At 39.2% G+C, this 13,470-nt stretch overlaps 1 protein-coding gene across 4 annotated transcripts in view; it reads right to left on the minus strand.

The window, feature by feature from the left end:
• Window positions 1-13,470, minus strand: part of Tmtc2 (transmembrane O-mannosyltransferase targeting cadherins 2) — a 413,503-nt gene that overhangs the window by 127,562 nt on the left and 272,471 nt on the right. For all 4 annotated transcript variants that reach the window (XM_087556320.1, NM_001171177.2, XM_087556321.1 and 1 more), the window contains 1 exon segment: window positions 7,338-7,459. In XM_087556320.1, coding sequence (XP_087412446.1) covers window positions 7,338-7,459 — 122 coding nt within the window.

A 13,470-nucleotide genomic window follows, 5' to 3' on the forward strand; every position in this document is an offset into this window, starting at 1 on the left:
TTGCAGACTGGTAAAATCATTCTGGAAATCAGTCTGGAGGTTCCTCAGAAAATTGGACATTGAACTGCCTGAGGATCCAGCTATACCTCTCTTGGGCATATACCCAAAAGATGCCCCAAGATATAAAAAAGTCACGTGCTCCACTATGTTCATCGCAGCCTTATTTATAATAGCCAGAAGCTGGAAAGAACCCAGATGCCCTTCAACAGAGGAATGGATACAGAAAATGTGGCACATCTACACAATGGAATATTACTCAGCTATCAAAAACAACGAGTTTATGAAATTCGTAGGCAAATGGTCGGAACTGGAAAATATCATCTTGAGTGAGGTAACCCAATCACAGAAAAACACACATGGTATGCACTCATTGATAAGTGGCTATTAGCCCAAATGCTTGAATTAGCCTAGATGCCTAGAACAAATGAAACTCAAGACGGATGATCAAAATGTGAATGCTTCACTCCTTCTTTAAAAGGGGAACAAGAATACCCTTGGCAGGGAAGAGAGAGGCAAAGATTAAAACAGACACAGAAGGAACACCCATTCAGAGCCTGCCCCACATGTGGCCCATGCATATACAGCCATCCAATTAGACAAGATGGATGAAGCAAAGAAGTGCAGGCTGACAGGAGCCGGATGTAGATCTCTCCTGAGAGACACAGTCAGAATACAGCAAACACAGAGGCGTATGCCAGCAGCAAACCACTGAATTGAGAATAGGACCCCCGTTGAAGGAATCAGAGAAAGAACTGGAAGAACTTGAAGGGGCTCGAGACCCCTTATGAACAACAATGCCAAGCAACCAGAGCTTCCAGGTACTAAGCCACTACCTAAAGACTATACATGGACTGACCCTGGACTCTGACCTCATAGGTAGCAATGAATATCCTAGTAAGAGCACCAGTGGAAGGGGAAGCCCTGGGTCCTGCTAAGACTGAATCCCCAGTGAACTAGACTGGTGGGGGGAGGGCGGCAATGGGGGGAGGGTTGGGAGGGGAACACCCATAGAGAAGGGGAGGGGGGAGGGGGATGTTTGCCCAGAAACCGGGAAAGGGAATAACACTCGAAATGTATATAAGAAATACTCAAGTTAATAAAAAAAAAAAAAGGCCAATAAGCTCAAGTCCTCTATTCATGAACAATCACAGCTGATAATAAAAATATATTTAACCACACAATATAAATGGATACTTAAAAACAAGTATCAGAAAACAATATTTTAAAATGCTTAGGAAGAGATAGGGATTTACTTTTGAGAGTCTCTAGTCCGTTAAAGAAGGCATATCGAAAGGGGAAATCACTTAAATTATTCAAAACAGAATAAAATTATAACCCTTAATATGCAAAACTTTATAGTTGTGTCCAATTATACTATTTAATTACTGAATAGCCTTAAGGGAATGTTAATTAAATATTGGAATCTCAGGTTCCTCATTCATAAAGTGTAATACAATCTCTAAGAATGTTCATTCAAGAAATAGTACATCGTAAAGGAACGTAACAATAAAATGACGGCTAATGACATATTGCTATAATCACAGAGCAGAGCGTTGCTCGACCCTTACCAGAGAAGAGTCTTGTTCTACAAACTGTAATTAATACAGAGATCTGTGACTGTACAATGTGCAGAAAGCGAGGCTTTGGAGTACTGGGCCATAAATAGGATGTCTTTGTCTTAGCCTTCCCCTCTAGGCTCAGGGATCCATGGTAGAGAGAAGGCAAAGGTGGGGGAAGACTCCAAGGAAACCGTGTCCTTGGAAACACAACGGGACTGATGCTGACATGAACTACTCACAGAGACTGGGGCAGCAGGCACAAGCTGTGTACAGATTCAAACCAGACCAAATCCCAGCGTGGAAAAGGGGAAGCGAACACAAAGTCACACCTCTACCCAAGACGCTATTTGCAACGGATGCCTGCAGGAGAGGGAAAATCAATTTTCTCCAATGGAGTGCTAATGGATATATCAACTACACTCCAGGGCAGACAGTACCCATTGCGTGCCCGGTAAAAGTTAGGCTACAGAAAACTGACTTCGCTTCCAGATCTTGTTTTTCTTTGTGCTTTTTGTTTACTTGTTTTTGTTTTCATCTTACTGATTTTCTTTTCTAATTTGCTTATCTGCTTTGATTTGTTTGTTGTTGTTTTTTATTGTTGCATTTTCTATTGTGTTTTTGTTTGGAGACACAGACAGCTCAAGTAAAGAAGTTGGGTGAATGTGGAGGTGGGGAAGATCTGAGAGGAGTTGGGGGAGGGGAAAGGATATGATCAACTGTTTTATGAAAAAATAGTTTTTTCACATGAGTCAGCTGAGGAGCATCCCTCTAATATTGTCTTCCTTCCTAGAGCTTTGGAAGATTATTTGTGTGTTTACTGCATAATCACACCACTCTTGTCACATTCTTCAGCATATATCCCTGAGAATTAATGCAATGCTCACTGTGGATCAACCAGTCTAAGTACATGTGTAAACCAGATGAAGGGATTAAGATACAGTAAGTGTCAATCTAAGGAAATAAAGGTTGAAACTCCATGACAAAAAAAGGATGAGTCCTTGTTGTCTGTCTAATATCAAAAGACAGAACAAATTTAAACGTCATTCAATTACCAAGTGATGTCAGAGATACAGAGATGAGGGCTAACAATGATCAGAGAAGAAAATTATAACGGCTTGAGAAAATCAGGCAAAACCTCACAAAGGACATACAATCTCAATAGGCAGTGAGTGGAGGAATATGCTATTTCTTTCTTTTTTTTTTTTGCAAAAGAACAAAGGGGACATGATCTATAGGGTATATAAAATCACGCTTGGGAACCTTAAATCCCTTTGATTTCTTCTATATATACTAAAAATATTACAGGGATTGTTAAAAAAAAGAATAATGTATAAGAAAAAAATGTTCTGAGTGAATTAGTCCAATGACAACAATCGAAGTACTAATCATCAAATTTTCTTAATTTTTTTCATAAAACCAGAGTTCAGATATGAAGTCCTAGCTTACAGTAATTGATATAGCTGCCTGCCATTTAACAAGTTGACCTTTGGTGAGTTTCAACATAAAGGGATGTGTATCACTGCTTTCCTACTTCTCTTGAGACTAGTAGCCAGTCCTGTTTAATAAAACACATAAAACCGCAGAAGTCAAAATGTGTGGCAATTTCTACCTTGCCTAGTCAGTGGCAAGAAGACCAACACACCCATAATTGGTTAAATGTAATACACCAGACTCGGAATCTGCCGAACTTTTAATTTAGAAGAGACTATCAAAGGTGGCTTTGGGATTTGCCTTGTGATTAAGCCAGTTCACAGAAGTCTGCATTTCATCTAATCTTTTAAGTAGGAAACTATAAAAGCCTTACTGGAGGGAAATTTAAAATTGAGATTGCAACATACAAGCCTTTTCTTCCTTTTCATTATGTTTCTGCAGAGCAAAAATTGTAAAGCTTTAGAACTCAATCTTTAAAAAGAATGCTTAAAATATTATGAATTGAAAATCCAACAGAACAAGACACATGTTCTTTACAGCCAGTATTGGGTCTACGCACATGAGCATTACATACAAAAATGTAACCATTTTCTGTCTGCTTATTCTTTTTTAGGAAGGATCAGATTCAGGAATCTATAAGTTTTATAGTCCTTTTTAAAAGGGTTTGAAAAGTTTTAAGCTCAAATGTCTGTATGTACTCCATAAAAATATTCAGAAGCTCCAAATTTCTTCATTTACACGTATTTTATCTCTGTATTTGTATGCAAGGAGACTTCTCTTCCTTCGCATGAAAACAGCTTTTACTTTTGAAGTGCAAGTTTCTGGTTGTGTCATGTGATGAAGACTCACACGGTGATTTGCTGAGGCAGAACCATGTGATGTCTTGCTAAGGCAAGACCAGTGGAAGGACACATAATGCTTGGAGAGAGTAAAAATGTGACTTGACAGACAGACCAGGCACTTGCAGAGCAAGCCTTGCAACGTTTCACGAGTCATGAGTCTTCACTTCACTGAGAGGCACAGCAGAGAACTCCTGGTATTCCTGCTGGTCCTGGTCTACCCTGCTAACTTATGCCAATTTGGCGGAGGGTTGGCAGTTTCTGCTGGATTGTTGGCACTTTTGAACACTACTGACTTCTCTATCCTGAAGAACAGAGATTGGAATTATATCACAGAGCTACTTCTACACAGGTCCACATCCCCTTGACCCATTTACCATCTTTTCTCCCTTAGCTTTGGCCAATGGACTCTAGAAAGCGTCAAAGCATTTGAGAACGCTTATTAAGGTAGGTTTCGAAAAATCTAAGCATACACATTATCACAGATTTGTGTGTAAAAACTTTGTGTACCCTTCAGCAATTCTACTGTTTTTATTTATGATACCATGCTTCTAAATGCTGCATGTTACCATCTCTGCCAAAGACAGTTCTTTTATAAGTTTCTTCAGATTTTCATCATGGCAATTTGTTTCTCATCATATGACTGACAGTCCAATGTCATAGCTGTGAGTTAGTAAATAGAAGCTTTCACCATGAGATATAATCCCTCAAGTTTTTTTGACTGATAGGCATTTACAGAGTACTGATGTTGCCCTCCTGTCTGTGGATCCTATCCTCCTAACTGGGCTGGCTTGTCTGGCCTCAGTGGGAAAGAATATTCTAATCCTAAATTGGCTTGTTGGGCTTAGGGTTGGGCGATAGTGGGGAGTACGGAGGGTGATCTCCCTTCTCAGATTAGAAGGGGAAGGAAGAATGGGTAGAGAATCTGTGTGAGAGGGGCACTTAGAGGAGAGGTGAGGTTGATAATGGGATGTAAAGTAAATAAATAACACTACTTTTTAATGGATGGAACTGGAAAATATCCTGAGTGAGGTAACCCAATCACAGAAAAACACACATGGTATGCACTCATTGGTAAGTGGATATTAGCCCAAATGCTCGAATTACCCTAGATGCACAGAACACATGAAACTCAAGAAGGATGACCAAAATGTGGATGCTTCACTCCTTCTTTAAAAGGGGAACAAGAATATCCTTGGGAGGGATAGGGAGGCAAAGTTTAGAACAGAGGCTGAAGGAATGTCCATTCAGAGCCTGCCCCACATGTGGCCCATATGTATATTGCTACCAAACTAGATAAGATGGATGAAGCAAAGAAGTGAAGGCTGACAGGAACTGGATTTAGATCTCCCCTGAGAGACACAGCCAGAATACAGCAAATACATAGGTGAATGCCAGCAACAAACCACTGAACTGAGAATGGGACCCCTGTTGAAGGAATCAGAGAAAGGACTGAAAGAGGTGAAGGGTCTTGAGACCCCACATGAACAACAATGCCAACCAACCAGAGCTTCCAGGGACTAAGCCACTACCTAAAGACTATACATGGACTTACCCTGGGCTCCAATTGCATAGGTAGCAATGAATAGCCTAGTAAGAGCACCAGTGGAAGGGGAAGCCCTTGGCCCTGCCAATGCTGGACCCCCAGTGAATGGGATTCTTGTGGGGAGGGTGGTAATGGGGGGAGGATAGGGAGGGGAACACCATATAGAAGGGGAGTGGGAGGGGCTAGGTGGATGTTGGCCTGGAAACTGGGAATGGGAATAACATTTGAAGTATAAATAAGAAACACCCAATTTAATAAAGATGGGAAAAAAATCATATGATCCAGGTGCACAACTCCTGGATATATCTTAATAATAAAAGTCAACATACAATAGAGATATTGTCACAGTCATGTATATCATGTATGCATTATTCACAACAGCCAGCTTGTGCAATCAGTCTAGGTACCCACAAATGCATAAGGAGACAGACAAAGAGGATGTGGTACATTACTTAGCCATGAAGAACTAAAATTGTATTGATTGCTGGAAAATGTATACAACTAGAGTTCATCACATTAGGTGAAATAAATCAGATTAAGAAGCATAAGAAAACAATTTTCAATTATAAAATGTGAATGTCATATGTATTGGATATAGAATGTGGTGAGTCAATTAATGCATTATGTATGAATAATGCATTTTCCAGTCTTTAATTGCATGGAATATTAGAACAATTTTTAATAAAATTTCAAATGATACCTAAAAAATACATTTTTAAAAAAAATTACTGCTTTTCTAGTTAAAACACATGTTTATATGGATGAAAATCCAATGAATTCACCAAAGGAAAGAGGTGAGGAGGAAAAGGTTATATGAGGAGAAGGAAGTCAAGCCATATGCTTGTTGTTCTGCAGACTAGCAGAGAGACAGTCAACATCTTAACACTCTAAACGTGCCAATCACAGAGCCTACATGAGTCTACGCTAGGTCCTCTGCATATATATTATGGTTATTAGCTTAGTGTTCTTGTGGGACTCCTAACAGTGGGAGTGGGGTGTCTCTATCTCTGTATCCTGCTCTTGGAACCCTTTTCTTCCCACTGCATTGACTCATCCACTCTTCAAATGATGATTTGTACCTAGTTTTACTATAATTTGTTATGCCTTACTTATGTTTGGTTGATATCCCTGGAAGATATGCTCTCTTCTGAACAGACATGGAGTAATTGTGGATCTGGGGGAGAGGGGTAATGTATATAATTCCCAATACAATCCAAAGAGTTACTTTGCATGAGGAGAGCATTGCTCTGGAAATAACTATACCTGCTGCAGGGAATAAATTTTTCTCTTCTTTTTCCCTAAAATTACCCATTCTTGCTTCATGCTTACTGACATTAGAGCTCATCTTGTTTGGTAACTAAAGCTCATCTGATTCACACCAAAATTGTCATGTTTTTCAAGTTATTCTTTTTGTACCTCATGGTAGATCCTTCTATGTTTGTGTTCTTTTGAAGAAAACTTCCAGCACAAATCTCCATTAGAATTATTTTTACTTCATTTGTCTAAGGCCTGGGAATTGTCTGACCTATAAAGCCAGCCTATAAGTCTCTTAAAGATTGCCTCTAATTAGAAGAGTTTCCAACATGTATATTTTATATGACAGTTATTTGATAAAACTACTTCTAATCTCAGCCAATTTGATGCTAACAGTTTTTGTAAAACATTATTTATGTAAATGTTGCTATTAAGACAACATGAATAGGTCACAGCATAGTTGAGGTTCTCCTTGAGCTCAGTTCTCCATTTATATCTGTCTCATTGACATCATCACATCATCACATCCTATAGGCCAGACTCAGATGTTTAATCTTTCTACATTGTCTGTTTAGGTCTCTGACAGGATGATTATCATTCGTTAACTGAGTTCAGTAGCACAGAATGAATCAGTACTTCAAACTCCAGCTCTCCACAGGACACATGGGGAAAACTAATTTCTGAAGACTGAGAAAGATAAGTACATACTGTTAGCGCCAGCAGCTTCCCATAGGTAAGATGAGCAGGGATGTGGTCCGTCTTGGATCTCAATGATTCCATGTACCAATGCTCAGCTTCAGGAAGCTTACTCAGTCTCATGTAGGCTTCGCCTGCAGAGAGAATCATTAACGTTACATGGGTGCTGCAGTTTCTCATGTGTTGATGCAGAGAAAGACAATGACAGGCAATATCCAAAAAAATCCCGAAGAGCCCGGAATTCCCTCAGGAAAGAAATCATAAGTCATAAGGGAGATGCACCTGACTTGATTTGAGAAGTAAGCAGTGGATTATGATATCACATGATGCACCAGGAAGATGGATCAGTGTCAGTCAGGCAGTCAAAAGCACCTGAGTTCAAATCCCCAGCACCCATGTATACAAATCCAGGTCTGAGTGTGTAAGCCTGGAATCCCGGATGTTCATTTGACAATCAGCCCTGGTAAATTGAAGATTTTCAGTTTCAGTAGAAACCCTGTCTTGAAAAATAAGGGTAGCAGTGTGTTTAGTTGACTCAACAGGTAAAGACATTTGGTATAAAGACTGACACAGTGAGTTGGGTCCCAGGATCCACATGGGGGGAGGAAAGAATTGATTCCCACAAGTTGTCCTCAGACCTCTGCATGTACAGTAAAATAATTCCAAAGAAGGAGAAGAAAAAAAAAAGGAAGAGTGTTATGTAGCTTTGATTTGTGAACAGGAAATAGGATTCCCCAACAGAGATCATTTGTCACCATTCAGTTTGGAAGGAAACTTATTTCATTATTCATTTCAACCAGTTATTGGTTTTATTTAGATCCACTTATTCTTTAGAAAGATATTTACAGAGTAACTGTGAGTAGCCTTGTGTGGGGGCAAAGGAAGGAAGACTCTCCCACCATCTAATGTCTGTATAGAGAAAGTGAGAATGAATGGAAGAGCTGGAAAGGTGGCTCAGTGGTTAAGACCACTGGCTGCTCTTCCAGACGTCCTGAGCTCAATTCCCAGCAACCACATGGTGGCTCAGAACCATCTGTAATGAGATCTGATGCCCTCTCTGGTGTGTCTGAAGACAGTGACGGTGTACTCATATAAATAAATAAAACTTTTTAAAGAATGACTGAATGAAAAAGCTAAAATATTTTTGGACTTACTATTGCTATTAACTCAGGAATAGTGGAATAACATTTCAATCTCAGCGTTGAGCAGGCTGAGGCAGGATGATTACCATCTGCTATCCTGAACTATAGCAAGAACGTCTTTCCACAAAATCTATGTAGCTACATTTTAATTTTCTTCAGCAGTTTCAATGTTAATAAAGTAAATGAAATTTGAGAGTGTCATTTGGAAAAAAAGCAATTAAAATGTGACAGTTAACGAGTGATACTAGTCTTTACACACGCAAAACAAACTCTTGGCCTTTCAGCCATTAGCATTTATCTTTCGGCTACTAAAACTTACAGCTAGCTCACAAGCAAGGGAAGAAGTAAAACCTTGGGAAATAAATCCAAAAGTGTATTCGTAATTGTCTTATTATCATTCCTATCTCCTTTGTGCCAGCATATAGAAGAATGCCCACTTGGTAGAAAAATTACACTTTGAGATAATATATAATTAAATTAAACAATTTAACTTTTACTGTGATGGCAAATGTAGATGCTGTCCGGTTTCAGGGAACAGGCGACACTAGGAACTTACTTTACTGCCAGGCAAACTTTCACGACTAGCCATAATCATGATGGCATTTCCATTCTTCAACCAGTGGCTCTCCTAAACGTTACCCACATTGGTTATGAACCTTTGATTCAAGATAAGTACTCACTCCCTTAAAAAAAAAACAAATGAACATATTCTTTCCTTTTGGTTGTTTGGTTGGTTTTTTTGCACACTGCTATCAAGACAAATAAGTCTCATAAAGTAAATTGGCGCCTGACCTTCGAGTGCCCTTTAGATGGTTGGTTAGTGAAAAACACTGGTGTTGAGTAATATGCAAAATGTGAAAACTGTATATGTATTTACCCAAACCTATCTATTTGCTTCCTGTTTTAAAAACAGTTCTTAAACTCAACTGTCATGAAAGTGATAGTTTGAACATGTTTGAGGTTTTTGAAGTATGACATTTTTTGAACATGATGCTATTTGAGATCGACTAGATTAAGTCACACGGTTAGGGCTAAGTCTCCAGAAAAAATGACAATAGTCCTAGATCCTGGATTAGAAGACACAGGGATGCTTTTAGCAGAAGTGGCATGGAATAAAGGAGTTCTTTCCAGTTTCTTGAAGTTCTGAAATAATTACCATTTTTTTATGTTTAAGAAAGGCTGTCTCTATGCAGCTTAGCCAAGACTGGCACTCAAATTCTCTCAGCTCTGTCCTCCCAAGGTCTGGGATTACTGGGATCACTGGGATTACAGGTGTGGGTCATCAAACCTGGCAATAACCTATTTGGTTTTATTTTAATATATCTACAAATATACATTGACACACTGGCATGTTCAAACAGGGTTCTGTTTATTTTGTTTCCATTATCTGCTTTTCCCCCTTACCCTGTATGTTTACTTTCAAATAAAGTGAATCACCTTTTTTGTTGAATAATAAACATCTTCTAGTGAAAAATATTAGGCATGATTTATCTAGCCAGAATAATAGAAAGAGCCTAAGGTAATGAAAATTTGAATATAATTAATGATAAATTATGCCTGAACATTTATCTCTAGATATGAGTTATGAAAGCAGAAGGAAGATGGGTTTACATTCCATTTGCAATCAAGCTGAAATTCTCCCTCAGCCTCTTCACATCTTCAATAAACCACTGCATTTGTAAGGGCATCTGCTTTGGTTAATTAAAATCTTAAGTTTAGGGAGAGTAGGTCTTATAGAAAAGTGTTCAAGAATCCCAATGCCTGAGTGTTTTGAGATTTAAATCATATAAATTATGTTGAACTTGTTCAGGTATAAAAAGATTAGAAAACATTACATGTTATTTCCTTATTAGAAATTTTAGCAAAAACATATTTGGAAATAAAATACTAATTTGGTAAGTCTTAACAGTTAATATATAGCTATTTTCTCTAATAAGACTTTGTGAGCAATATTAACTTACAAGGCTCAAGCTATAGGCAAATGGTAGAGATACATAAATAAGATGTATAATATAAACATGCTAAGTGTAAGAGAACTGATCGAGTATCCTATATGTATTACAATACTTACTACATACTACAGCAGCAAGTCGTCAACTGCATGCCTTATGTTACCCAGACTTCTTACTTTATGCATCTGAGCATGCCTTCTTTTTCTTTTCTAACTTGGCCTCAACGTGGAGTCTTAACCAACTGCTCACGATGGGTGTGCCTGCTAATGCACCACAGCTAGAAAATATTTTCCAGGGATATCATTACCGGATGTCACAGATTAAAATGACAGCAGAGCACAGTAGTTAAGTAAAATAAACGTAAACTTGGGAAAGTTGCAACTGAAACCTAGAACTACTTACCCTCAAACACACTGTCTACAATAGCTAGCATAGAATAGCCAAACTCAGGAGAAGAGTATACTTTCTTGCTTATGGAAAATTATTTTCTAGCTGTGATACATTGGTTGGCAGCTTCATTTCCTTGCCTCAGGCTCATCTGTTGAATTAAAATAACGAGTAATAACAAACCACCGCTGACCTTAAACATGCTTCCTCATACACACAGGCTATTTAATTCTTAAGAGAGAAATATTGGCATGCAAGGCACACTTGGTCTACTAGAGTAAATCCAAACATGCACACATAGGCTCATACATCCAGTGTCTGCAGAATATGTAAAAGAGAATCAACACAAAAATCCTCACTGCAAGAAAATTCTGGTGATGTGTTGAATGAGATGTGTTGAAACGACAAGTCCAATGCGGCGAGCAAGTGTGTTACTGGAATAGGTAACCCCAGAGCTTTACAGTTCCCACCCCAAATGAACATGGATTCTGATGGGGGAACAGGAAGCCTCATCGGTGATGAGAGACTTGTACAGGACAATGAATAATCATCGTTTGGGATGGGAAAGGTGGCTCACCATTTAGGAGGACTTCTGCTCTGGTAAAAGACCTGGGTGGACATCCAACCACCCAAAGGATGGCTAACAAGTGCCTATAAACGCCAGTCCCTGGGGATCTACTGCAAGAACAGGCTACATATGCATACATGCAGGCTAGACACCCACACCCATACACAAAAGGGAGAGAATCAATAGTTTAAAAATAATATTGAGTTTGAAGACTGAATAGCTCAAGACCCACTGTTTTTTTTTTGTTTTTTTTGTTTTTGTTTTTTTTTTTTTTTAACAAAGCAGCCAGTCAGATAGCATTTATTATTTACTGGCTTCTTATTAATATCTTATCTTTATACCCTTACACCAGCCTTATACCTAAACTAACACTAATCTTGTTTTACAAAAGTGACTGTGACTCAGATTTAAATCAATATGTTCAATTTTTTTTAAAGTAAATAGTACCAAACTCAGAGGAAGAAGTGAGTTTTCTCAGGTTTTGGCTGGAGAGAAGACTCAGAAATTAACAGCTCTTACTACTTTTCTATAACAAGCATCAGTGCCCAGTACTCATGTTGAGTAGCTCACAACTGCTCATAACTCCAGCTCCATAGGATATGTGTGCCTTAACATATGTGCCTATCAGTGTGTGTATGTGTGTGTGTGTGCGCGCGCGCACAGACATAAAAAACAACTCTTAAAATATTTTCCACACTCTTTCTACTATAGCATTTTACACAAATTGGAAAGCAATCCTGGTCTGACTGGAAATCTGCATGTAGAAGAATGGAAATAGATCCATATCTATCTCCCTGCAAAAAACTCAAGTCCAAGTGGATCAAAGACCTCATCGTAAAACAAGATACACTAAATCTAATAGAACAGAATGTAGGGAATAGCCTTGAACTCGTTGGTATAGGACACCTCTTTCTGAAAAGAACACCAAAAGAGCTCAGGAAGTAAGATCAGCAACTAATAAATGGGACATCATGAAACTGAAAAGATTCTGTAAGGCCAAGAATATTGTCAACAATACAAAACAGCAGCCTTCACACTGGGAAAGGATTCTTAGCAACCCGACATCCTACGGAAGGTTAATATCTAAAATTTATAAAGCAATCAAGAAATGAAGACATCAGCAATCCAAAAAACCCAACTTAAAAATGGGGTACAGAGCTAAACTGGGAATACTGTACAGAAGAATCGTGAATGGCCAAGGCAAGCTTTAAAAGAAACATTCCACTTCCTTAGTCATCAGGGAAACACAAATCAAAATAACCCTGCAATTCTATCTTTCTTTCTTATTTATTTATTTATGGATATTTTATTTATTCACCTTTCAAATGTTAGCCTCTTTCCTGGTTTTCCCTCTGGAACCCCCTACCCCATTCCCCTCCCCCTGCTTCTATGAGGATGCTCCCTCTCCCACCCACCCACTTCCACCTCACTGTCCTGGCATTCTCCTACACTGGGGAATGAAGCCTTTACAGAACCAAAGGCCTCTGTTCCTACTGATGCCAGGCAATGCCATCCTCTGCTACATATGCAGCTAGAGCCATGGGTCCTTTCATGTGTACTCTTTGGTTGGTGGTTTAGTTCTTAGAAGCTCTGGGGCTTCTCGTTGGTTGATATTGTTGTTCTACCTATAAGTTTGCAAACCCCTTCAGCTCCTTCAGTCCCTTCTCTAACTCCTCTACTGGGGTCCCCATGCTCAGCCCAATGGTGGACTGTGACCGTCAGCCTCTGTATTTGTCAGGCTCTGGCAGAGCCTCTCAGGAGACAACTATATCAGGTTCCTGTCAGCAAGCACTTCTTGGCATCTGTAATAATATCTGGGTTTGGTGTCTGTATATGGGATGTATTCCCAGGTGGGGCAGTCTCTGGATGGCCTTTCCTTCAGTCTCTGCTCCACACTTTGTCCCCGTATTTCCTTTAGACAGGAGCCATTTCAGGGGTTAAAAATTTGGAGATGAGTGGGTGGTCCCATTTCCCCATCTTACACCTGTCAGAATGGCTTAGATCAAAAACTCAATTGATAGCACATGCTGGTAAGGATGTGGAGCAAGAGAAGCACTCCTCCATTGCTGTGGGTGTGCAAACTTGTATACGCATTT

Source organism: Rattus norvegicus, chromosome 7 (assembly GCF_021556685.1).
Source record: "Rattus norvegicus strain SHRSP/BbbUtx chromosome 7, alternate assembly SHRSP_T2T, whole genome shotgun sequence".
Lineage (NCBI taxonomy): Eukaryota > Metazoa > Chordata > Mammalia > Rodentia > Muridae > Rattus > Rattus norvegicus.